The following is a 25,116-nucleotide window of genomic DNA, read 5'->3' on the forward strand; positions in this document are numbered from 1 at the left end:
CTTTCATGTCCAGGGCAAGCAAAACTCACCCGGTTTTTGGGAAGCTGGAAACATTTGGGGACTAAACTCAGAGAAGACTCTTTCAAGGTCCCACTTGGCTAGAAACAGAATATGTGAATTCAGGGAGGTTTTCCTTACATTAGGCTGCTACATTTTTTTTATGACTACCCAGTGGTATTATTTTGGAATAGTGACACCAGTTACAAACCCACTTAATTTAACAGGCAAATGGGATTTGCTGAGGTCTGAGGTCGTGTCGTGTCCCCCCCCCCCCCCATGACTCTTAACCCAATGCCCTTCAGATCTTGAATCTGTTCTGCTTATTTTAGATGGGAAATTTTTAGATGGGAAATTTGTGAGTAAATCAAGGATTTTTTTTTTTTTTGGTATAATTTGAGTGTGTCTGTTTTCACGATGATGAGAGATATTGCAGTTATCCTTTATTAGCTGTATTTGGCACGTCAGGATTTCTGATTTGAAACAAAAAGAAGGAACTATAATAGTACCCTTTTCATGATGATGAGCAGTGTTTAGGCAGACCTGTCATATCACATTCTTTTTGTGGTGCAGAGTTAGCAGAATGCTTTGTGTGAGTTTGGAGAGACTTCACTGAGCTACGTGCCAAGCCATAGATTTTCTTTTGGAGCTAGGATCGCTCATGTAGTCTAGGTGTCCTTAGCCTCTGGAGTCCCGGGATTACAGACATATATCACCATGCTGGCTATAGTATACTAGTATACTGTGTTATTTCCTTTTTCTTTCTTTCTTTTTTTTTTTTTTTGGACAGGATTTCTTGTAGTCCAGGCTGGCCTCAAATTTTGTTCTGTAGGTGAGGCTGGCTTTGAACTTAGTTCTCTTGCCTCTACCTCCCTGGTGCTGGGATTTCAGGAGGAAGGTATCACTTGGCTCGATTAGCATATTTTAGAGAAATAAAGCTGACAGTAGAGAACTAATAGGAAACTGATCATCTGGATCTGGCATCCCTGAGGAGACAAGCTTCAGGGCATACCTGTGAGGAATTAGCTTGGTTCTAAGTTTAATGAAGTAGAAAGTTTGGTGGCACCGTTTCCTATGTTGGGTCCTGGATCGAATAAAAAGGACAAAGCTGGTTGGACACCAGCATCCACTGTTTGTGATTCTTGACTGGGTGTCTTGTCACCAGCTTCCTCAAGCACCTGCTGTGACTCTCCAATGGTGAACCGTTGAAGTGAGCCAGAGTAAGCCTTTCCAGATAATTCTGTCAGGGGATTCCATCACAGCCACAGGAAAAAAGACTGAGACCACTTTGGAAATACGCCTTTGACAATTCAGCCATCACAGTATAATTAGTAACCACTCAGGGACAGTCTGACCAACTGAATTGGAATAAACTTGCTTTTTTAATTCTTTCGTGATTTCTACACATGGTGATTGCACAGAAAATGTGTCCTGTTGGGCATGATGAAATGCACTTGTAGTCCCAGCTAGTTAGGCTGAGGCAAGGGAAGCACTGGATTGGAACTCAGGGATTTGGACACAGCAGCCCCATAAAAAGTCCTCACTGACTAAATGATGTGATGGAATAATAGAGACAACACCACCTTGAAAGATTCCTGTGCCCCCCCCCCAAAAAAAAGAATCTGAAGCACTTGTCTCCTGTGTGTCAGGAGCTGGTGCAGTTGCCAGTCATGGGGGGGGAAGAGAAATAAATCTCACCAGGCCTCTAAATACTACTTTCAAGTAAGGGAAGAAAGTAGAAGTCACTGAGGACATCCTACAGTCAAAAGAGGGAAGAAACAAAGCAACAATGATATGAAATAGGAATGTGAGCCCCCTATGCAGCGTGTGAACCCTGAGTCCTGATTTTCTGGTCGTCAACTGTAAAAACATCCACCAGGCATCTGGGCAGTTTGACTGAGCACTAGATGTTAGGGGGCAAGAGGTTACCTGTGCTGCTGATCCTGCTAATAATGGCGTAGTGTTTGTGTTGTAGAGAAACTTAACGGAAGGAATTTTTGAGTGGAACAGGATAGCAGTGGGATTTGCTTTAAGAGAACGATGGGAAGAATTTTATCCTGATGACATGTATCCCATAGGAAAGAGTGGGTTTGAGAGCAACTACCCATTTCTGCCACCACTGGTGAGATTGTCAGTATGCACATTAGAAAAATTAAAGGACTAGAATGTGTTTCTGTATTCATCATCCTACCCTACTGAATGAATGTTACCAAAATCAGGCATTCAGTTCTATTTTGGGTCCTGGGTTTCAGGCCTAGGACCTCATACATGCCAGGCAAGTGCTCTACCATTAAGCTGTATCTTCAGGCCTAAACACATCGGCTTTTAAAAATATACTATGTGTATGAGGTTTGCCTGCATGGATGTGCATCAAGTATGTGTCTTGTGTCCAAGGAGGTCATAAGAGGGTACTGGATCCTCTGGAACTGTAGTTATAAATAGTTGTGAGCCGCCATGTGGGTGTTAGGAACTGAAGCCATGTTCTGTGTAAGAGCAGCAAGTGCTGTTAACCACTGAGCCACCATCTCTCCTGTGCTGACACTTTGTTGGAGGAATAGAACTGACTCTTCTAAATTGTCCTCTGACCACCACATATACATGTGCCCCCCCATAAGTATGTAAGACAAAACAACAGCAAAAACCTACCCCAAACCCATGAAAGCTCCTTTGTAATCCAGGCACTGAGAAGGTGGATCTCTGGGGCTCCCAGCCACCCTGAAGTTAATGGATAGGCTGCATATTAATGAAGAGAGTCTGTCTTGGTAAATGGCACCAAGGGACACCACCAGAGGTTAACCTCTGGCTCCCAATATGTACACATGTACATCTGCATACACAGATATGAATATTACAGTTGAAGAGGGTTTTTGTTTTTGTTTTGAGACAGTGTTTCTCTGTGTAACCCTGGCTGTCCTCGAACTAACTTTGTAGACGAGGCTGGCCTTGAACCCAGAGATCCACATGTCTCTGCCTCTTTTTTTTTCCTCCTGAGACAGAGTTTCTCTGTGGTTTTAGAGGCTGTCCTGGAACTAGCTCTTGTAGACCAGGCTGGTTTCAAACTCACAGAGACCCGCCTGCCTCTGCCTCCTGAGTGCTGGGATTAAAGGCGTGTACCATTATATCCAACAAAACGTTGTTTAAAAAAAACTTTTAAATTTATTTTGTGTGGGTGTTAGGGCCATTTATATGCCACAGCCCGTGTGGAGATCAAAGGGTAACTTCTGGAAGTCATGTGGGTCCTGGAGATCAAACACAGCTCATTACACTTGGCATCCAGAGCCTTTACCCACTGAGCCATTTTGCTGTCCAAGCAGTTAAGTTTTTAGTTTGTTCTGTGGTATTTGGTGTCTGGGATTCCGTCTTGGTTGTACATGTTAGGCAGATGCTTTACAACTGAGCTGCATGTCCAGTTCCTAGGTTAGTGGTGTATGTATGTATGTATATATATATATCTTGACCAATTGCCTAATTCTGGAGGGACAGGAAATGTTTTTTTGTTGTTGTACGTTTGTTTGTAATCAAGTCTTAGTAAAATACTGAATCTTGATGACATGAAGACAACCCTTTCAGAATTAACCTAACCAAGCCACTTTTTTTTCTTCTCTTTCAGTCTTCAGTGAACTTAATCCTATTAGCTGAGAATTCTAATTGGACTTAGTTGTTGTTTTTCTCCATATATTTATGTTAGGAAGCAAACTGACAGGAGAGTATTATATAACGTTAGATTTTGCTCTTTTCAGTTCATGTGTATTAGTGTTGTGCTGTGTGTATGTCTGTCTGTATAGTACATGCATGTAGTGTCTGATGGGAACAGAAGAGAGTGTCAGATCCCCAGTGCTGGAGTGTGAGCTGCTGTGTGGGTGCTGGGAACTGAAAGACCCTGTTTCTGTGGAAGAGCAGTCAGTGCTCTTAACCACTGAGCAATCTCTAGCTTTTTTTTAGATTCCAAATATGATGTTTTCCTCTCCACTCAGAAACACATATGGAGTTTTTGTTTTTTGGTTTTTTGAGACAAGAGTTTCTCTGTAGCTTTGGAGCCTGTCCTGGAACTTGCTCTGTAGATCAGGCTGGTCTTGAACTCACAGAGATCCGCCTGTCTCTGACTCCTGAGTGCTAGGATCAAAAGCGTGCACCACCACCGCCCAGCTGCACATATGAAATTTAAGTTTTCTTTCCTTGATTTTTGAGACAGGGTTTCTCTGTGTAGCTCTGGATGTCCTGGAACTCACTCTATAAACCAGGCTGGCTTTGAACTCAAGAGTTTTAAATATTTTTAAATTGATTACTTCATATATTTCTAATGATTTTTTTCTAATTATAGGAATTATTTGATATAGAAATCTTGTGAGACCACCGCAAGTAGTGATGATTATACAAAGAGTGGTATTGAATTCCCGACCTGGTATGTATTATTCTGTGGTAAATGAACAATTTTGGGTTCTGGTAACTATTACTTGAAATGGAAGAATAAAAACTAACATAGCAGTGTGGTTAACTAAGGTAGTAAATTAAGATTAGTAAATTTCAGATCTGAGTTTGAGGCCGGCCTTGTCTATAAAGCAAGTTCCAGGGCAGCCACAGCTACACAGAGAAACCCTGTGTCAAAAACAAAAACAGACAAAAAAGGCTAGTAAATATAATAGATGAAACTATGAAACTTTTTAAATAATGTCATATTCAGTTTTAAGATGTTAACTTTGCAAGGCCATTTGAATCATTATATTTGAAAGGTTATATTGAAAGTGTATAATTTTGTATTTTTTTTACTGTGATAGGTGTAACTAACTATTAAAATTTGTTTTTCTGTTTTTTTGTGATGTATACCAGCTTAAATCAATACTGATATCTACCTGATCATAGAACCATAGGTGTGGCCTACTGTTTTGTGGCCGTTTTGTTGCTTGCCTGCCGTGTTTTCTGCCTTGTTTTTGTGTTGAGAACAGTTAGCCTGAGACCTTTCCATTGGATCCCACCTTGGATGGTTCTTGAAAGGTTAAGTTTGCCCATAGTAAACATAATTCAAGATGAATACACTTCAGTGATGATAGCTTCTGCTTAGACGTTTTTCTTATACCTCAAGATTTCTAGATGGCCTGGAACTCACCCTGGAGACTGTGCTGGCCTCAAACCAGCGTCCACTGCCTCTGCATCCCGAGTGCTGAGACTGAAAGCGTGCACCACCACCAGATCACACAAAAGAGTGGGCTTTTCCTTTCCAGAGTCTTCCTATTATTTCGAAACAGAGTATATTATTTACCTGTAATCATTTCTAAAATCCAAAATTACTTTACAAGAGTATTTCTGAATTTAAATTCAAAAGTAATGGGAACTATTTAAAATTTTATGCTGTTATTCTTGTTTGAATGAAAAGGGAGTACTTTAAATCCTAAGGGGTAGCATTAGGAAACAATAAATTATGAGAAGGTGACTTTCTTTTCTTAGGCATGGTGGTGTGTACCTTTAATCCCAGCATGGGATCTCTCTGAGTTGGAGAACTCAGCCAAAGCTACATAGTGAGACTGTCTGGAGGAAAAAAAAGCCAATGTTTTAACTTCATATTTTTGCTTGAAATTTTAGGAAAAAATGGTAATCCAGTGGCAGACAATTTCAGAATGGAAGAAGTCAGTTTACCAGATAATATCAAGGAAGGACAAGTTCAAGTTAGAACTCTCTATCTCTCTGTGGACCCGTACATGGTAAGAAGCAGGGTGTGGCAAGCTGACGAAAATGGTTCTATTCTTGTATTGTATCAGAGTTTTATTGTTCTTTCTGTATGACTAATAAATATTTGAGAAATTGTGTCTTTTTGTTGTTGGTGTTGGTGGTGGTTTTTAAGACAGATTTTCTCTGTATAGCCCTGGCTGTCCAGGAACTCACTCCGTAGACCAGGCTGGCCTCAAACTACCAGAGATTGCCTGCCTTTGCCTCCCAAGTGCTGGGATTAGAGACCTGCACAGTTTAACACTTTGTCTTTTTAACACTTATAGACATTCTATGTTGTGTGAAGAATAGACATTCTACATGGTGTGAAGAAGTATCTTATTGTGACTTTTTTTTCTTTTTCTTGATAGTTAATTTTGAGTATATTTCCATGTGATTATTGGCCAGTTGAATGTCTTTTTTGAAGAAATATCTACCCTGAATACTAGAGAATCTTAAAATTGAATTATTTGGGGCTGGAGAGATGGCTCAGCAGTTCAGAATGATTACTGCTCTTGCAGAGGACTTGTGTTCTATTCCCAGCACCATAGTAACTCCCAGCTGTCTGTAGCTCCAGTTACAGGGGGTGCAATTCCCTCTTCTGAACTTTTCAGCACTGGGTACTTACTTGGTGTACATACATGCAGGAAAACATTTATTCACATTAAAAATAACAGTAAATCTGAAAAAAGAAATAGAAAAATGTCTCAAGTTTCATAAAAAATTTAAAAAATTATCTGTAGTAATGAGTTGCAGTCTTTATTTTGTAGATATTAGCACTCAATAATCTCATATTTCTTCTGTAAGAATTAACCTCCTAGCCAGGACAGCCAGAGCTGTTGTACAGAGAAACCCTATCTTGAAAAACCAAAACAAGAATTATCTCCTGTTTTATGGATTATTTGTACAATCCATACTTCTTTCTAAAGCACAAAAGTTGTTCATTTTGATAAGGTCCAGTTTACTACTACTTTTCCTTTTGTCATATACATTTGGTCTCATATTTTGTCTAACTCAACATTATGAAGATTTAACCCTAACTTTTCTTCTAAGTTTTTTATAGTTTTAGCTCTAAAATTAGACGTGTGGTCTATTTTAAGTTATTATTTGTATGTGGTATGAGAAAGGGATCTATATTATAGTTCTCCAAGGAAATTGAAACTGTAGGAGATAGATACAATTATAGAGACATAGATAAATTAGACGGGATTTGTCGGGGCAATCAGCTAACACAGTTAAGGAGACTGAAAAGTCCATCTATAAACCAGAAAACCAGAGTGGTCTGTATTCTGGCTCAATCTAAGTGTGAAGGAGATTTGAGAACCAGGGAAATAGATAATCGAAGTCTTACTCTGAGGCCGAAGGCCTCGGAGGCTGGGAGGATGCTGCAATTGTCTGTTGGGAATGTGAATCCAAGACCAAAGGCCAAAGAACTTGTGGTTCTGAAGTCTAAGGGCAGAAGAAAAGTCTCCACTCCAGATAAGGAGAGGGTTCTTCCATATTCCAGGTTAGTTTTGGTTTTTCATCCAGCCCCTAGATGGTGCCTTGTGGGCAGATCTCAATCTAGTAAGACAGACATCTAAAATTAAATCTTTTTTATTCCTTTTTCTTTTTTCTTTTTTCCCCCCTTTTTTGTAGTGCTGGGGAGTGAACCTAGGCCTTTGATGTTAGGCAAGCACTGTACCATTGAACTACAACCCCCACTGGCACTCCAGATGAATCATCACAGGGTTCAACTTCAATATTTTGCAGGTGGATATGAATTGCATCAGTATCATTTGTTGAAAAGACTATACTTTGTTGGGAATCAGTTGACCATGAACTGGACATAGTGGCTCATGCCTGCACCCCAGCACTTGGAAAGCCGAGGCAGGAAGGTCGCTGCAAGTTTGAGACACAAGTGAAAGCTTACTTCTAGACTCAAATCTTATCCCAGTATTAACATGTGTGTTTATGTGTTTACCTTGATTATTATGACTGTAGTGATTTTGGAAAGTAGCAAGCATGAATCTGCCAATTCTGGTTTTGTTGTATTTAAACGGTTTGTTTACTTTTTTGGTTTGGTTTTTTGAGACAGGGTTTTTCTGTGTAACAGCTCTGGCTGTCCTGCTACTTGCTTTGTACACCAGGCTGGCTTCAAACTCAGAGATCTGCCTGCCTCTTCCTCTTAAGTGCTGGGATCAAAGGGACACCGCCACTGCCTGCCAAGTCTGTTTTTTTTTTTTTTTTTTTTTTTTTTTTTTTCCTTTCGAGACAGGGTTTCTCTGTGCAGTTTCATAGACTCACAGAGGTCCTCCTGCCTCCACCTCCTGAGTGCGGGGACTAAAGGCTTGTGCCGACACCACCTGGTTTCTTCTTGTTGTTTTAAATGGTTTATTATATTATTTGTGTGTGTGTGCCTGTGAGTTGGCAGGAGGACAACTTGCAACAGTCTATTCTCTCCTCTTACCATTTGAGTTCTGGGAACCAATTTTAGGTTGTCAGGCTTGGCAGCAAACACCTTTACCTACTGAGCCATCTATCTCACTATCCTTATAAAATAAATTGGAGTATTTTACCTTCCATCTTTGAGTTTGTAAACAATTTGTATTAATTATAACCACTGAGCCATCTCTCCAGCACCACCTTATTTTTTAAATCAGTGTGTGTATGCATGTGCATGTGTTAAGGCATACATGTGGAGGCCAGAGGACCACTGTGCAACCAATTTTCTCCTTTCACCTTTATGTGGTTCAGGGATCAAACTTAGGTTGTCATGCTTGTACTGACTGGCTGGGAAGCAAGCTCCAGGGTCTGCTGGGCACCAGCCCCCAGCCCCACCAGGGCAGAGTTTACAGACACACACTGCTGCACCCAACATTGAATCTTTAAAACTTCCAAAAGGAAAAACTGGGCCCTAGATGGTTTCCCAAATGAGTTCTACTTATTTTTAAATTTTTAAAATCTACATTTATGTGTATTTGGTTTTTTTTTTTTTTTTTTTTTTTTTTTGCCTACTTGTATGTGCTCATGCATGACTGCCATGGCTCATATGTAGAGGCCAGAGGACAACTTCTGAGAGTTGGTTCTTTCCTCCTTCCATCGACAAGTCTGTCGTCAGACAGACTTGGTGACAAGTGCCTTTACCTGCTCAGACATCTCAATCGTCTTTTGTGTGTGTGTGTGTGTGTGTGTGTGTGTTTTAATGCCAGTATTACACTGTTTTGATTAGCATACTCTGCAATAGATCTGATTTTCTGTTCAGTTCTATTTCTTTATTGGTACATGGTTTTCCCAATTTTTGCAGAATTAAAATAAAAAGGGGGGCTAGAGTAAGAGACTTGCATGCCTTGCATCAGGTAAATTAAGCTTCCTTTAATGACAGCTCTCTGTTCTGCAGCGCTGTAAGATGAATGAAGACACTGGCACTGATTATCTAGCCCCTTGGCAGTTGTCTCAGGTGGTTGATGGCGGAGGTATTGGAATTATAGAAGAGAGCAAACACACAAATTTGGCTAAAGGCGATTTTGTGACCTCTTTTTATTGGCCCTGGCAAACTAAAGCAATTCTGGATGGGAATGGCCTTGAAAAGGTGATGTATGGTATAACACTTTCTGATTTTTCTTCCTATTTTCATTTCTGCATTCATATTATTTTGTTAGAGAGTGAATAACATCTTTTTTTTTTTTTTTTTAAGATAGTTGCCAAAATGTGGAGAGTTTTGTCCTGTTTACTGTTGGTTATCACTTATCACCAGACAACACTATCATCTCAAATTGAATGTGTAATAGAAAGCTGAGCTATAAGCATAAAAATATTTAATGCTAAGAACTAGAAATAGTTAAATATATGCTAGCGTTCCCTAAGAAGCAGTTACAAGAGGACTATATCCATGATTGAAATTCATCTCATGTCAGAAATCAGAGATCAGTCATTGAGCCATGTAAAATGACCAGTACTGTTTTCACCTACAAAACCTCACTACTGTATATAATTTGACCTCAGTGATGTTCATAGGGAAGATACCTCATTTCTTTCAAACTCAGAGACCTGCCTGCTTCCTCCTCCCCAGTGCTGGCCTCAAAGGTGTGGGCCTCCACCACCTGGCTATATCGTATTTCTTTATATTCCAGTTTCTCTTTTTGTTTGTTTGTTTAATTTGTTTTGTCTTTGTTTTTTGGAGATGGGCACTCTACATAGCTCTAGCTGTCCTGTCAGTAGATAGACCAGGCTAACCTCAAACTCATCATAGTGCTCCACCTTCCTCTGCCTCTCAATGGGCTGAGATCAAAGGTGTGCACCACCGTCTGTCCAAATTTTAGTATTTTTATATAATAACAAATTCTTAATTAGTTTGAGAGAGTTGCTAATGCGTGCTACCACTTTCTCGTTTTTCAAACTTAACAACGGATTGAGGAGCCATGAAGGAAGGGCTCCCAGGAAACTATAACTGTGACTAAGAACTATTTCAGAATTGGGTGTGGTGGCACACCCGTTTAATCCCAGCACTCGGGAGGCGAAGACAGGTGGATCTCTGTGAGTTCCAGGCCAGCCTGGTCTACAGGGGTGAGTTCCAGGCCAGCCAAAGCTGGCTGTTTTAAAGAGAAAAAAGAACTGTTGTAATGATTCTAAGAACAAAAACCTTGCACAAAGGTCACCTGTAGGGAAGATGCTGACGTGTCAATTGCTCGCTTCATAGTATCCTAGGTATTGAGCCTTGCAGTCAAGAATACTGTCTTAAAATGACTTTCCTCATTTTGCCTTTAAAATACTTGCCACAGGGGTAGAGTTCAGTTTAGTTCAGAGGTACACATTTGTTCAGTTCTGGGTGAAAGCCTTTGTTTAATCACCAGCATTTTAAAAGCAACAAAATGATAAAAACCCTTGCCTTTTGTACCACTTTGAATGTCATCATGGCCCATATCTTTAAAAAATTATTTGTTTTTGTTTTGAGACAGTTTTTCTGTGTCATGTGGCTGCCCTAGAACTTGCTTTGTAGACCAGACTAGCTTCAAACTCAGAGATCCACCTGCTTCCCCTTCTTTTTATTGCATGGGAAATAAGATTTCAGGACACAGTGTAGGCTGATGGATGTTTATTTGGGGAGAAATCACTTACACCAGAAACAGTTCCTGCTCCAAGGATGCCCCCGGTGCTCTTTGTCTCCAACCAGGAAATACGAGCTTGAGCTGGGGTCTGGGACCCTAGACCTAGCCCCCACCAGTCACATCCACACCTGTTCCCATAACCCCAAATGGGCGTCATGGTCAGTGCAACAGGTGTGGGCAGGGTGGATATCTCACTACATCATTTTCCCCCTCGAGACAGGGTTTCTTTGTGTAGTCCTGGCTGTCCTGAAACTCCCTCTGTAGACCATGCTGGCCTCAAACTCACAGAGATCCACCTGTCTCTGACACCCAAGTACTGGGATTAAAGGTCTGCGCCACCACCACCTGGCTCTTTTTTCTTTCCATTCATATATATTGTGTGCCTGTGTAAGTGTCTGTGATGTATGTGGGTGTTCATTGCCCGCGTATGTGGAGGTTGGGTGACAACTCTGGGTGCCACCTTCAGGAGTGCTCTTTACCTCCACTGACACCATTTGAGATGGAGCCAGATTGGATGGCCAGCGAACACTGGGAATTATTCCTCTCACTCCTGAGAGTGAGGTAGTCTGCCTGACATTTTTATAAGGGTTCTAGAGGTCAAAGTCAGATACTCATGACTGCAAAGCAAGTGCTTTACTGAATCTGAATGAGCATCCCCTTAGCCCTCATTTGTTTTTACTGTTTACAAATATGCTAGAATCTTAACAAGACCAAAGAATGGACTACTAAAAAATACCATGCAATCTAGTGGCTTCACCATCAGGGACTCACTTCCTATTGTGGGATTGAGTTTCTGGAAATTTCTGGTAAGGTCTCTCTTAGCTTGCAGGGAAATGCTTTCTTGCTGTGTCATCCAGTGCCCTTCCAGGCAGTAAGGGGTATTACATCTGCTCCTTCTAATGACATACATATATTGGATTAGATCCCCAACTTCATGACCTCATTTAACCTCAAATATCACCTTAAAAGACTTGATCCAGTATACCTATAGGGATATAGAGACTTAACATGAAACTGGGTGTGAAATACTTTTCAGTCTATAATTCTCTAACTTCTTGGCATAAAACTGTAGTTTCAGCATTGTTTAAAATGTACATCTTTTATTTCAGGTAGACCCACAACTTGTGGATGGACATCTTTCATATTTTCTTGGAGCTATAGGTATGCCTGGTTTGACTTCCCTGATTGGAGTACAAGAAAAAGGTCACATATCTGCTGGGTCCAATCAGACAATGGTGGTCAGTGGAGCAGCAGGTGCCTGCGGGTCTTTGGCTGGACAGGTAAAGTGTCCACACGTTACTTTTCTAAAATAGAAGGCATGAAGAGATCACAGAATCCACGTACATAATTAAGGATATAAAATTGGGGATGGTGACATGGCTCAGTTGGTAGGGTGCTTGTCTAGCATGCTTGAAGCTCCCGGCTTGATCCCTTGCACCACACAAAACAGGTGTGGTGCTACACACCTGAAATCTCAGCATTTATGAAGTAGAGGAGGAAGATCAGAAGTTCTAGGTCATCCTCTGCTACTAAGTGAATTCAAGCCCAGCCCAGAATGCATAAAAGTTGTCACAAAAAGTAACTAATTAATTTTAGGGTTAGCAATTTATAAGTTGCCCATGATCCAGCAAATAGCCTCACACCCGTGCACATGGAAGCAACATTGATTAAACTTTAATGGTTATTGTTTTTAAAGACACGAAAGTAGGAGGGGGACCTGTTACAGTAAAGAAGGGATTCTAGAGGAATGGGAGGGGAGAAAGGGAATGTGGCTGACTGCAACCAAACTATAGGATACACATATATGAAGTTGTTAATGGTAAAACTGATCTTAATTAAGAAAAGATTTGTTATTTTTGTTTGATTTTGTGTGTGAGCTCATGCATGCATGTTTGTGTGTTAGATCCCTTGGGACTGGAGTTAAGACTTTGTGAGCCTGCTGAACTGGTGTTTCAGACCAAACCCAGGTCTTCTACAGGAGTAGTAAGTGCTTTTAACCACTGAGCCATTTCTCCAGACCTCTTAATTTTAATTTTTTTTATTATATCATTACTTCGTACGTTGTTGGCAGAAATGTTATTACCTGTTTAGATTCTGTTGATAACAGTATAAAAAAATGGTTCGTGTCTCTGTTAACTAAAAGAGATGTGGCAAATAATAGAGTAATTCTGCCGTTTACGTAGGGATGAAAATCGTAGAGATCTGTCTGTAATTCCTTGAATTAAAGGCAGACAAGCAGGGGTGAAAGAGATGGTTCAGTTGTTAAGAATACTCATTGCACTTGCAGAGAACCCAGGTTCAGTTCTCAGCTCCACAGAATCGCTTGGAACTCTATAACTCCAGTTCAGGGTACCCAGTGATGTCTTCTGGCTTATCAGGCACCAGATATGCACATCAAGCGTATACATATATGCACCCAGAGCACACACATAAATACACCATGGGGTGATTTCTTTGTTTATGGTCTAACAAAGTTTGCTTGAAGATCTGAGTGCAAAGCTAGCCACACTAGTTTGACACAGAGGCCAGGCAGTGGTGGCACACACCTTTAATTCCAGCACTCAAGAGACAGAGGCAGGTAGATCTCTGTTAGTTCAAGGCCAGCCTGAGCTACATGAAATTGACCCAGTCTAAAAGAGAAACAGGGCGCACAGGAAGGTGATCTCAGCACTTGGGATCCTACGCCTTTCACCCCAGCACTAGAGAGGAATGAATATAAGGCAGGAGACAGGAGCTCAGTGCAGTCTGAGGTTTGGTGGACACAGATGCAGTCTAGAGATGCAATCTGAGGACAGGATCACACCTTTGATCTGAGCGTTGATAGAGGTGAGAACTCTCTAGTGGCTGACCAATTTGCTTCTCTGATCTTCAGCTTTAACCCCAATATCTGACTCTGAGTTTTTATTACTAAGAACAATTAGAATTTGTGTTACACATCTTTAAAAAAAAAATGATAAAGAAGGATGTTGGATTGTAGTTCAATGGTTTGAGCCCTTGCTAAGCATGCATGAAATTCTATGATCAGTTGCCTTTACCAAGTAACAACATAAAATTAGACTCTTGTTTCATTTATTTATTTATATTTATTTTTGAGACGGTTTGTCTGTGTAGCTTTGGAGGCTGTCCTGGAACTCCTTCTGTAGACCAGGCTGGCCTTGAACTCACAAAGATCTGCCTGCCTCTGCCTCCAAAGTGCTGGGATTAAAGGTGTGAGCTACCACTGTCTGGCTAAAGTCTTATTTTAAAGAAGAAAAGAAATTCTTCTTCCTCAAAAAGGTTACTTATTTATGTATATTTTGAAAGAGTCACTTGTCTACCTGGATGGCCTCAAACTTACTATGTAGCTTAGGCTGGCCTGATTCCTATTCCTCCTACTTCCTACCTCCACCTTCCAAGTGCTAAGGTAATAATAGTGCGAAAAGCATTTATTGAATTGTAGCTATGTAATAAAATATTTTGAAAGAACTGTACAAAGTTCAGTGTTTTATAAATGGTAACTATATTAGTTATCTCCTTGCTGTAATAAAATGCCTGACAAAGGCACCCGGAGGAAGGAGGGTTTTATTTGGTGCACAGTTCCAGGGTATGGTCCATTATGGCAGGGACACCATGATGGTAGGAGCTCCAGGGAACTGGTCACATTGCAACAGCACTTAAGCAAAAAGCAGTGAATGCTTGCAGTGAGTTTGCTCTCTTTTGTGTATTCAGTGTGGTACCCCAGCCTGTGGAATGGTGGGTCTTCCCTTTCAGTTAGCCTAAGCTGGATAAGTCATTGCAGACATGCCGAGAGGCGATTCTAGATCTTGTCCAGTTGGCAGTTAAGCTCAGCCATCACCGTGGTGCTTTGAAGAAACAGCTCCCATAATCTCTGGTATTTGAACACTTGTCACCCTGTTGGTGGTACTGTTTGGGGGGGGGGAGGTGTAGCCTTGCTGGAGGAAGCTTGTCTGTCACTGGGGGCAGCTTTAAGAGTTCATGGCCTCACCCTACTTCTATTTTGTTTTTCTTCTCCCTGCTGTGGCTGAAGAAGTGATCTCTGATTCCTGTTTTTGCCACCATTCCCACTGCTTGTTGCCATGCTTCCCTCAGGAAATGTACACCCGAATCATCTTCCCTTTCCTAAGTTGCTTTTGGTTATGGCATTTTATCCCAACAACAGAAAGTAACTGACACAGTAGCTTTTATAGCATGGGAAACAAAATACTGTTTTTTAGCTACCGTTTGTTTTCTCCACAGCCCTGAAAATTATTGAGTTTTAAGGGTGATATTTTGGATCTGATTACTTATTTTGAAAATTACACTAAAGTTGTGAATTAAAACTACATTTTATTGTTGAAGAATCACATTATCTGTAGAATAGGCTGGCCTTGAACTCATTGAGATACACTTGCCTCTGCCTCTCCAGTGCTGGGATCAAAGGGATGTGTCACCACACTTTAAGTGTTTTAATTAAAAGCACTGTGATGAATACTGTCTCAGGGTAATATTGATGTGATGAAATGTCACAACCAGAAGTCACTTTGGGAGGAGTCTGTTGTGCTTACACTTCAGGAACAGTCCACCACTGAGGGGTGTCGGGGCATGAACTCAGGGTAGGAACCCAGAGACAGGAGCTGAGGCACTGGCCATGGAGGAATGCTATTCACTGCCTTTTCATAGACTGCAGGTCCCCCAGCCCAGGGGTAGCATACCTACAATGCCTGGGCTGGGCCCTCCCGCCCTTACAGACTCGCTCACAGTCAGATTTTATGGAGGCATTTTCTCAATTGAAGTTCCCTCCTCCCAGGCGATGCTAGCTCATGTCAAGTTGACATAAAGATTAGCCAGGATAGATACTCTCTTCTACTTGCAATATCTTGTGCACTTTGACATTTTTATGCTTGTGTGACTATAAAGTCATTTAATTTTCAAAAAAATTCCTTCCTAGATTGGCCACCTGCTTGGCTGTTCCAGAGTGGTAGGGATTTGTGGAACGCATGAGAAATGCCTCTTTTTGACTTCAGAACTGGGGTTTGATGCTGCAGTTAATTATAAAAAAGGGAATGTAGCAGAACAGCTTCGAGAATCCTGCCCCGCTGGAGTGGATGTTTACTTTGACAATGTTGGAGGTGACATCAGTGATACAGTGATAACTCAGGTTGTTTGCTGATTTGTTTGTTTTAAATCTGATACTATATTTTATTTATTGTGATATAGTTTTGGTTGATACTGATGGGAGCTATAAAATTATAGTGTTCATTTTGATAAATATCATGATTAATGTATTTGTTATACAAAACATCTTCTTGATACTTTCATTTGATTACACATTTACGTTCTGAATTTCAGTTCCTATTTGGCAATATATTTTCACCCTCAATTAACTCTTGTGAAAAATTAACAGTTGAAATAGTGAGATTCTGATCTGTAACTCGCCATCTACCAATCACCTTGCAGCCATAACCCTGGGTTGGGAGATGGTTTTCATAGATTATAGAAGTTATGTATCTTTATTGACAGTGTAGTAAAATATCAACAGTTGATAATAAGAATAAATATTTCTTGACTGTATGTAAAATTATTTGCAGTTGAGATTATATTATTTAAGTATAAAGAAATATATTACTGGACTGGAGAGATGGGTCAAAGGCAGGAGAGGACCTGCATTTGATTCTATGTCAACATCTATGCCAGACAGTTCAAACCACCTGTATCTCAAGCTTCAGGGAGAACTGACCCCTCTGGCCTCATCAGGCACATGTACTTACTTATATGCATGTATCTGTTGTGGGTAGCCACCAGAGACATGGGTTTAAGCCAATGGAAAGTCTTTATTAGCTGGCTACTCACTACATTGGATGTTCACATCCCCAAAAAAGCTCCAGGCTACACTACAAAAAAGCAGCAAGGTCAGTGGCAACTAATGTAATTCTTTTGATGATTACCAAACTTTTATTCTGTATTCCTTCAGAGTGGACTTAAAACTTGTAGGGGCTGGAGAGATGGCTCAGCAGTTAGAGTGCTTACTGCTTTTGCATCCTGACACCCACATCAGCAGCTCAAAAACACCTGTAACTCAGTTCTAGGGGGATCTGAGGCCCCCTTCTGGCCTTCACATGCACCTGCACACACGTGGTGAACAAAATTCATGCAGGTGCCTGTACCTGTGCACATGCACAAACACATTTTAAAAATGTGAAAACACTTTTAAACAGATAAACTTCAAAATGAAATTAATTGGCAATAAAGGTTTAAGTCTGGTGTTTAAATAGGTTTTTATTGATATAGTCATAAATCCATCAATAGGAAAGGTGTCTAAGGGTGTAATCTTCAGTGTTTCTCTATATAGATGAATCAGAACAGCCACATCATCCTGTGTGGGCAAATTTCTCAGTACAACAAAGATGTGCCTTATCCTCCTCCGCTGTCCCCTGCTGTAGAAGCAATCCAGAAGGAAAGAAACATTACAAGGTGCGTTCTTTACCTTTGTCCTTACTACTACTACTACTACTGTCACAGGAGCTGGGGCGTTAAATTTCATAGCTGTGAAATGTATTCATTTTAGTGTTTTCCTTATTAAATAAAGTTGAAAAGTATTTAAGGAGATTCACTATTTAAATTTTGGTTAAATGGTTCTCAGAAAGCTGGTACTTCTGGCTTTGACTGGATGAGATCATGTGAAAGAAGGGGAAGAATGTTATCCACAAAGAAAAACCACAATGCTGTTGCCAAATAGGGCTGTAGATGATGAGCAGATATCAACAGTGTACTTACCCCTTAACTACACCGGAAACTGTATCTGACCAGACTCAGCCTGGTTATATGCTAATTTAAAGACTCATGGGTATTGCCATTTTTAAAGATTTAAGTTTGTTGTTTTTTATTTTTTAACATGGTTTTCTCTGTTAATAGCCCTGGCTGTCCTGAAACTCTCTTTACAGATTAGGCTGGTCTTAAGCACACAGATATCCTCCGCCTCTGCCTCCCAAGTGCTGGGATTAAAGGCATGCACCTTCACCACCCTCAGGTTCTCACTCTTGAAATATTCTCTAATCATTATTCTTTTATTTTCTACTTGCAGAGAGAGATTTACTGTGTTGAATTATAAAGATAAATTTCAGCCTGGATTGCTACTGCTGAGTCAGTGGTTTAAAGAAGGAAAACTAAAGGTAAAACCTTTTTTGTTTTTTGAAACCAGGTCTCAAGTGTCCCTGGCTGGGCTTAAACTTAATAGCTGAAAATGACCTTAAACCCTTAGCCTCCTACCTCACTAGTGCTAGAATTACAGAATTATAGGCATGCTCTAGCATGCCAAATTGATGTGGTACTGGACTTGAACCCAGGACTAACAAAGTCTTGTACCAACTGAGCTACATCCCCGGTCCAAATTTCTATTAACTATAAAAGTATATTTTTTTTTCTTCCATTTGGCATACTTTTATTTTATTTGACTTTACTATAGCAAACATTTGTTTCATTACAAAATATTCTTACAAAAGATGGACTAGAGAATTGGCTCAGTGGTAAAGAACATGTTGCTCTTACGGAGGATCTAGTTTGCTTTCTAGCTTGTATGTCAGGCTGCTCACAATTGACTGAAACTGCAGCTCCAGGGGCTCTGTGACCCTCCCTGGACCACCTAAGCAACCACACTCGTGTGCACATACACACAGATACATAGTTTTAAAGTTAATCTTTGAATACAATTTCCTCCCAGATGACTATAATCTCCTAATTGAGAAACCTTCTTTTATTACCTTTATGCAATATTTTATTAAGCTCAAGACTGTAGGCTGCTCAGTGGTTAGGAGCACTTGCAGAGGACCTGGATTTGGTTTCCAGTACCCACATAGCTCCAGTTCCAGGGAATCCAGTGACCTCTTCTGGCCTCCAAGGGGGCCACACACACAGTGGTGCATACATGTGCATACTATAATACATGCAGGCAAAACACCCATAAAATAAAAATAAATCTTTTAAACTAATCTTTACTTTCCATGGATTATTTACAAAGGCAATAGGTATTTCTCCTGAAATCTAAATTTGTAATGTTCATTAATTTAACAAATATTTATGGAATTACACTTAGAAATTCTGAGCTCTTTTTTATTTTATTTTTTATCTATGGATGTTTTGTTAACAACAGTGTTTGTATGCCACTTGCTTGCTCTGGCTCTCACAGAGGCCAGAAGAGTGTATCAGATCCTCTGGAGCTGGAGTTAGAAATGGTTGTGAGCTGCCAGCTGGGTGCTGGGAATTGAACCTGGGTCCTCTGCAAGAGCAGCCAGTGCTCTTGACTGATGAGCCATCTCTCCAGCCCCGAAATTGTGTTTTATAAAATGTTGTATAAGCACATGCCAGAACGATCTTCAGATTTTTTTTTTAAACTGGGAATTTGTTAAATTTTATATAACTAGAATGAATCATCACTGCATTTTAGAAGTACAGAAGAGTTGTAAACTCAGCAGTACAATTATGTTACTTTGGTTTAAAATAACCTATTTCCTTATGATTTTTAATATATAATGTTTTTATTTTTTATTCATTGGTGTCTATGTGTGTCTATGTGAGGGTGTCAGAAACCCTAAAACTGGAGTTACAGACAGGAGTGAGCTGCCATGTGGGAGCTAGGAATTGAGCCTAGGTTGTTTGGAAAGGTGGCCAGTGCTCTTAACTGCTGAGCCCCTTCCTTATGATTTTTATAGATTTCAGTAAGTATCCTTTTAATATTCAGTTCTTTTGTGGTTATTTTGATTTTAGTTATTGGGAAAATTAGAAGTATTATTAATATTAGATTTTTGTTTTCTGAGATAGGGTTTATTTGTAGACCAGGCTGGCCTCAGACTCAGGGATCTGCCTGCCTCTGCCTCCCCAGTGCTGGGATTAAAGATGTGAGCCATCACCACCCTATTATTACTATTATTGTTTTTTTTTTTTTTTTTTTTTTTTTTTGAGACAGAGTTTCTCTGTGTAGCCTTATCTGTCCTGGAACTTGCTCTGTAGATCAGGCTGGCCTCAAACTCAGAGATCCAATTATCTCTGCCACCTGATTACTGGAATTAAAAGCATGTGCCACCATTGCATGAAACTAAAAATTATTAATCTGGGTGCCATATAAGATGTTCTTGAAACATGAATATGGTAGGCAAACTTGTATCTGTGTACATTTAGATAATTTTTTTCTCAAGAGGGTGTATATGAACTGGGGGTGTAACTTGGTAGAGTACTTGCTTAGCCTGCATGAAGCCTATTCTACCCCAGCAGGGGGAAAAAACCAACCAACCAACCAAACAAACAAACAGAAAACCAACAGATCAATGGTAGGCACAGGCCTGAGGTGTGGGCAGGAGAGGACCATAAATTCAGGGTCACACTCAGCTATGCAGCCTGTATAGTTTAATAGATGGGATGGGAGGGCAGCAATTAGATGGTTCAGTGAGTATAGACATTTGCTGCCTAGTAGATGAATTGAGTTTGATCCCCATGTGGTAGAAAAATAGAACTGAGCTGGTAATGGTAGCTTATGCTTTAAAACCCAGGGAGGAAAAGGCAGTCCGATCTCTTTGTATTTAAGGCTAGCCTAGTCTACAGAACAAGTACCAGATTGCAGAGTCTACCAAAAACCAATAAGGAGACTAAATCCCATATATAAAAGCAAAGAGCCTTTATTCAAGTTTGAACTTGGACTCTTCATTTGTCCAACAAGGTTAGCATGAGCAGAGCCTCGAGCTCAATTGGGGTGGGGTTTTTATCATAGCGGAGGTTGGGGTGAGGTATTTCTAAGGTTCAGGACTCCTGATTGGCTGACATTTGTCTAGAGGTGTCTTGGTGAAAGGGGGTGGGTATGTGTGCTGGGCTAAGGGACATCAGGTGTTAGGAATGAGGAATTTCCTTTGGTGGTCCGTTCCTGAGTGGTGCTTGGGTGGTCTTAGTTTGTGGTCTTTTTCTGGAGGCAGGCGTTTCTTTAGGGTAAACTGAAACTCAGGCCTACTTGAACCGTGGCATGGCAGCCGTGTAGCAAAGCAGATGTGTAGTCCTCTGACTTCCTCCACATGCATGCTGTGACACATGCACTCACCCACAAAACAAATAAATGTAAGAAAAAATTTTTAAACAATCAGACAACAAGAATTTAAGATTAGGATTTTTCTACTGTACACAAAGTTCTAAATTGTATTGCTTTCTTTTATGGAAACCATTAACCCTAACTATAGCTATTTTGACTAACAGATCAAAGAGACTGTGATAAATGGATTGGAAAACATGGGAGGTAAGATGATTTATTCCATACATGTGCTCAATGTATTGGTTTTTCTTCTAATGCTACTTTTCATGTTTTTTTCTTTTTTTCTTTTTATGTTATAGAGAATGAATCTGTGGCCTCTTTCATGCTAAGCACACTTTACCACTGTGCTAAACCCTAGCCACCCACCCCTTTTTTCCTTTGTTGAGACAGAGGATCTGTGTTAACTGAAAGATTGTGCTTTTGTTATGCAGTGATGGAGGACTGAACCTAGAGTCCTGTGCATGCTAGGCAAGGCCCTAAGACTCAGCTATTTCTTTTTTCCTTTGTTTTGTTTCTCCTTTTTTTGTGGTGGGGAAGGAGGGGAGTGGAGCAGAGCTTTTCTGAGACTAGGTCAGTGTGTAGCCTTGATTGGCTTTGAATTTAGTAGGTAGCTGAGGCTGACCTTAAATTCCTGACCTCCCAAAGGCTGGAATTACAGGAATTTGCCACCACACCCATCTTATTTTCTTGTTAATAATTTATTGCTGGGGCTGAGGATTTGGTAAATTGGCAGAACGCTTGTGTAGCATGAATGAAGCAGTGTACAAATCATGCATATTATCAACCACTATAACTCCAGAACTCAGATAGTAAAGGCAGGACAATGTAAGGTCATTCTTAGCTAATGAGACTGTCTCAAAAATAAATAAAAATAAATAAACTGGGTAGTGGTGGCACATACTTTTAATCCCAGAGCTTGGGTACAGACAAGTGGATCTTTGTGAGTTCAAGGCTAGCCTGGTCCATAGAGCTAGTTCCAGGACAGCCAAGGCTACACACAGAGAAACCCTGTCTCAAAAGAACAGCAGCAGCAGCAGCAGCAACAACAATAAATAAATAAAATAAAAATTAATTTCTTCCCTGTGAAACTGTCCTATATTTGTAGGTTTCCTTATATATTGCAATTAGAGTTCACTTTAGTGATACTTAATATGTGTATTACTTTTTCATCACTGTGACAAAATGCCTGAAACAAAATTTTAGGGAGGAATTATTTTGCTCATGATTTTAGAGGTTCAGTTCACGGTCACTTGGCCCCATGAACTTGGGTAGGGCAGATAATCCTGGTAGTGGAAGTACATAAAGGTTTCTCTATGTAGCCTTGGCTGTTCTGGAACTCATTCTGTAGACCAGGCTATCACTGAACCTGTCTTGAGTGCTGGGATTAATGGCATACACCACCACCCAGTGGTTGTAGTGTGTGCCTTTAATTTCAGCACTAGGGAGACAAGGGAAGTGGATTTCTGTGAGTTTGAGACCAACCTGGTCTACAGAGTGAGTTTCAGGACATCCAAGGCTAAAAACAAAAAACAAACAAAAAAGAAAAGTCACTGAAGAAATTATTCGGCTAATTTTGTATGTCAGACCTCCTAACAAATACATAGTAACATTTCTCTTTTCAGACAAACTTTCTTTTTCTTTCAGTTGCATTCCAGTCCATGATGACGGGAGGCAACATAGGGAAGCAGATCGTCTGTATTTCAGAAGACTTTTCTCTGTAGTCTATGTGTGTTTTCATTAAGGAAGCCCTAATTTTCCCCACTTTGCACAGATTCTTAAGGTCTATTTAAAAACTATTCTAACAGTACAGATAGTTCTTGATTTAAGTGTGATCATATTTTCCTATTTACATAACCTTTTTATCTTCAGTATCATATATTAACTATGTATCTAATGTGATTGCTAACCATAATACAGTGATTCTCAGCCCGTGGATTATGACCTCTTTAGAGTAATCTATCTATCAGATATACTGCATATCAGACATTTACATTATGATTCACAGCAGTAGCAAAACCACAGTTATAAAGTAGCAACAAAATAATTTTATGGTTGGAGGTTACAACATGAGGAACTGTACTAATGGGTTGCAGCATTAGGAAGACTGAGAACCACTGCCATAGTAGATTGAAGTTAGTATCATCTGTTTTTCTTTTATTTTTGAGATAGGATCTCAATATGAAGTCCACACTGGCCTTGAACTTGTGATTGTGGCCCTGCTTCCTGAATGCTGGGGTCACAGGCATATACCACTCTGCCTGACTTGTTTTTCTTGTAATAATAACTAGCAATAATAATTATTTTGGAAATGGATCTGTTAGTATAGCTCAGGCTGGACTGATCCCTTGGGATTCCAGGCACATGCTACTCACTATACTCAAATATTATAAAAACCCCAGACAGTTAACACAGCTGTTAATGTACAGTACATATACACCTTAAATTATTTTTGAAACTGAGAAAGCATCCTACTAACCCTAAGATCAGCAGCAGCTAATGTTTGTTGAACTGGGGGAATTTTTAACATGTTTCTTAAAATAAGAGTATTAGAATTGAGATGGGCTTTCCATATTTTATATGGAAGAGATTTTTAAAAGTACTATGTACCTACATGTCTGCCTGTACACCACATGCATATGCGCCTGGTGCCGGCAGAGGCCTGAAGAAGGTATTGGATCTCTTGGAATTGGAGAGAATTTTGAGCTGCCATGTAGGTGCTGGGTTCTTGAATGCAGGTCCTCTGATAGAGTAGCAGGTGCTCTTAACTGCTGAGCTATCTCTCCCCAGCCAGCCAGAAGAGAGACTTTTAATGGTACAAGTTCATAGGGTTGGGGGCAGCATTTGGGAGTATCAGATTGTGGAACAGTTTTGGGTTAGGAGTGGTATGAGAAGATAAATGAAGTCAGTTAAGTTAGTGGGGAACTCAAGAGACCAGTTTTACACCCAAATTACTGTGTAGCAAGCCTAACAAAAACTTGTGTTTACTTTAGGAATATATATATATATTCTGTTATGTAGCTTGCTGTGTAATCCAGCCTGGCCCGGAACTCAAAGATCTCCACCTGCCTGTGTACCTCTGGAGTGTTAGTGTTATAAAGAGCACTTGGAATTTCATTGATTAAAATGGGTTGGGAGAGAGATCAGGGCAGAATTCTGGTCAGTATTCTACGGCTCTTGGGGTTAATCCCTAATAGCAACCCCCACTCCCAACAACCCCAAGTAAAAAAGCTTCAGAAAATGATAGGACTGAGTAAATTAATCAATTATTATAGGCATGAAAATTACAGATATATTGATGTACCTCATTTGTTTTATTAATTGTAACTCAACCTTCAGAAAAGTAAACCTGAAGATGTTTTTTAAGTGTGATTTATTTACAGCCACTTTTTTACACATCCAATGTACTTTATATGTGACACTTGCAATAAACATACTTAAATTGTATTAGTAATCAATCTAGTGTTGCGTCTGTCTCACTTGTTTTACACACTTGTTTGCCCTGGACTAGTTTTTCTCTCTGGAGGGTTCTTCACCTTCAAATCCTGGTAACTCCCAAGTGTACTCTGTTTTCTAATTCTTGCTTGAACTTTAGGACTTTAGCTCCTAGTAAACGTTTCTTTGCCTTGCCGTCCCAAGGTTTTTCTCAGATACTGTGTAGCCCAGTTGTCCTTATGGCAACTCTCATATGGGTTTCAGCCATGCTTCTCAGTGCCCATCATGGAACTGTGTACCGAGGACTTATTTTCCCACAGAATACCCGTAATGTTTTGTACCCACACTATTAATACTACCTCGTTTAGGTACCAGTTTTATTTATAGACACTTAAAATAAACTCCCGAAGAGAACATTAATTCCCATGGATACTATCTTTAATCCCCTACTTAGGTACCACGCCATGGGTTTTTGTTGTTTTTTTGACAGGGTCTCACTATGTATCTCTAGCTGCCCTGGAACTCCCTAGTGCTGGGAGTGATGGGATTACAGGACCACCCAGATCTTTACATTTCACGCTGTCAGTCACACTCAAAAGTTCCGTCAAGTACTGTCATGCAGTTTGGAACTCAGGTATCTTAACCGTCGGTCAGGGCATCCAAGATCTCTGGGGAAATCTAAAATGTGCCCAAAGCTGTACATGTGCCTAAATTCACACCCAGTCCAATGGGCAATGCAAGGCTTGATTGTGCAGGTCCCTTCTTGGGCCGGGAAGATTCCAGGTCCTCTTCTTCATGGGGAGTTTTGGTGTTTCGAGAATACCGTTTCTCGTTACCTGTGTCATAACTCCTCAG

The 25,116-nt window shown here is 40.3% G+C and overlaps 1 protein-coding gene across 2 annotated transcripts; it reads left to right on the forward strand.

Annotated features, from left to right (window-relative positions):
* The first annotated feature begins 4,299 nt into the window (after positions 1-4,299).
* Positions 4,300-24,187, forward strand: Ptgr2 (prostaglandin reductase 2). 2 transcript variants are annotated; one of them, XM_051196318.1, is made up of 9 exons: positions 4,300-4,399; positions 5,575-5,693; positions 9,077-9,268; positions 11,894-12,064; positions 15,712-15,921; positions 17,113-17,234; positions 17,845-17,932; positions 20,994-21,033; positions 22,474-24,187. In XM_051196318.1, exons 1-9 carry the CDS (start codon positions 4,363-4,365, stop codon positions 22,548-22,550), a joined length of 1,056 nt encoding a protein of 351 aa, XP_051052275.1. In that variant the 5' UTR covers positions 4,300-4,362; the 3' UTR covers positions 22,551-24,187. The 2 variants fall into 2 exon arrangements, with proteins under 2 accessions (XP_051052275.1, XP_051052276.1); XM_051196319.1 differs by lacking the exons at positions 4,300-4,399; positions 5,575-5,693 and adding an exon at positions 7,486-7,597.
* The last annotated feature ends 929 nt before the right edge of the window (positions 24,188-25,116 follow it).

Source organism: Phodopus roborovskii, unplaced genomic scaffold, assembly GCF_943737965.1.
Source record: "Phodopus roborovskii unplaced genomic scaffold, PHOROB, whole genome shotgun sequence".
In the NCBI taxonomy this organism is placed as follows: Eukaryota; Metazoa; Chordata; class Mammalia; order Rodentia; family Cricetidae; genus Phodopus; species Phodopus roborovskii.

What these genes read in the sequence shown, in the direction of transcription:
- Ptgr2 (XM_051196318.1), top strand. Translation starts at nt 4,363, where the DNA reads ATGATTATACAAAGAGTGGTATTGAATTCCCGACCTG. An exon ending in TCTCTGTGGACCCGTACATG is followed by an intron (nt 5,694 to 9,076) that starts GTAAGAAGCAGG and finishes TCTGTTCTGCAG; the next exon opens with CGCTGTAAGATGAATGAAGA. An exon ending in TTAAAGAAGGAAAACTAAAG is followed by an intron (nt 17,933 to 20,993) that starts GTAAAACCTTTT and finishes TTTGACTAACAG; the next exon opens with ATCAAAGAGACTGTGATAAA.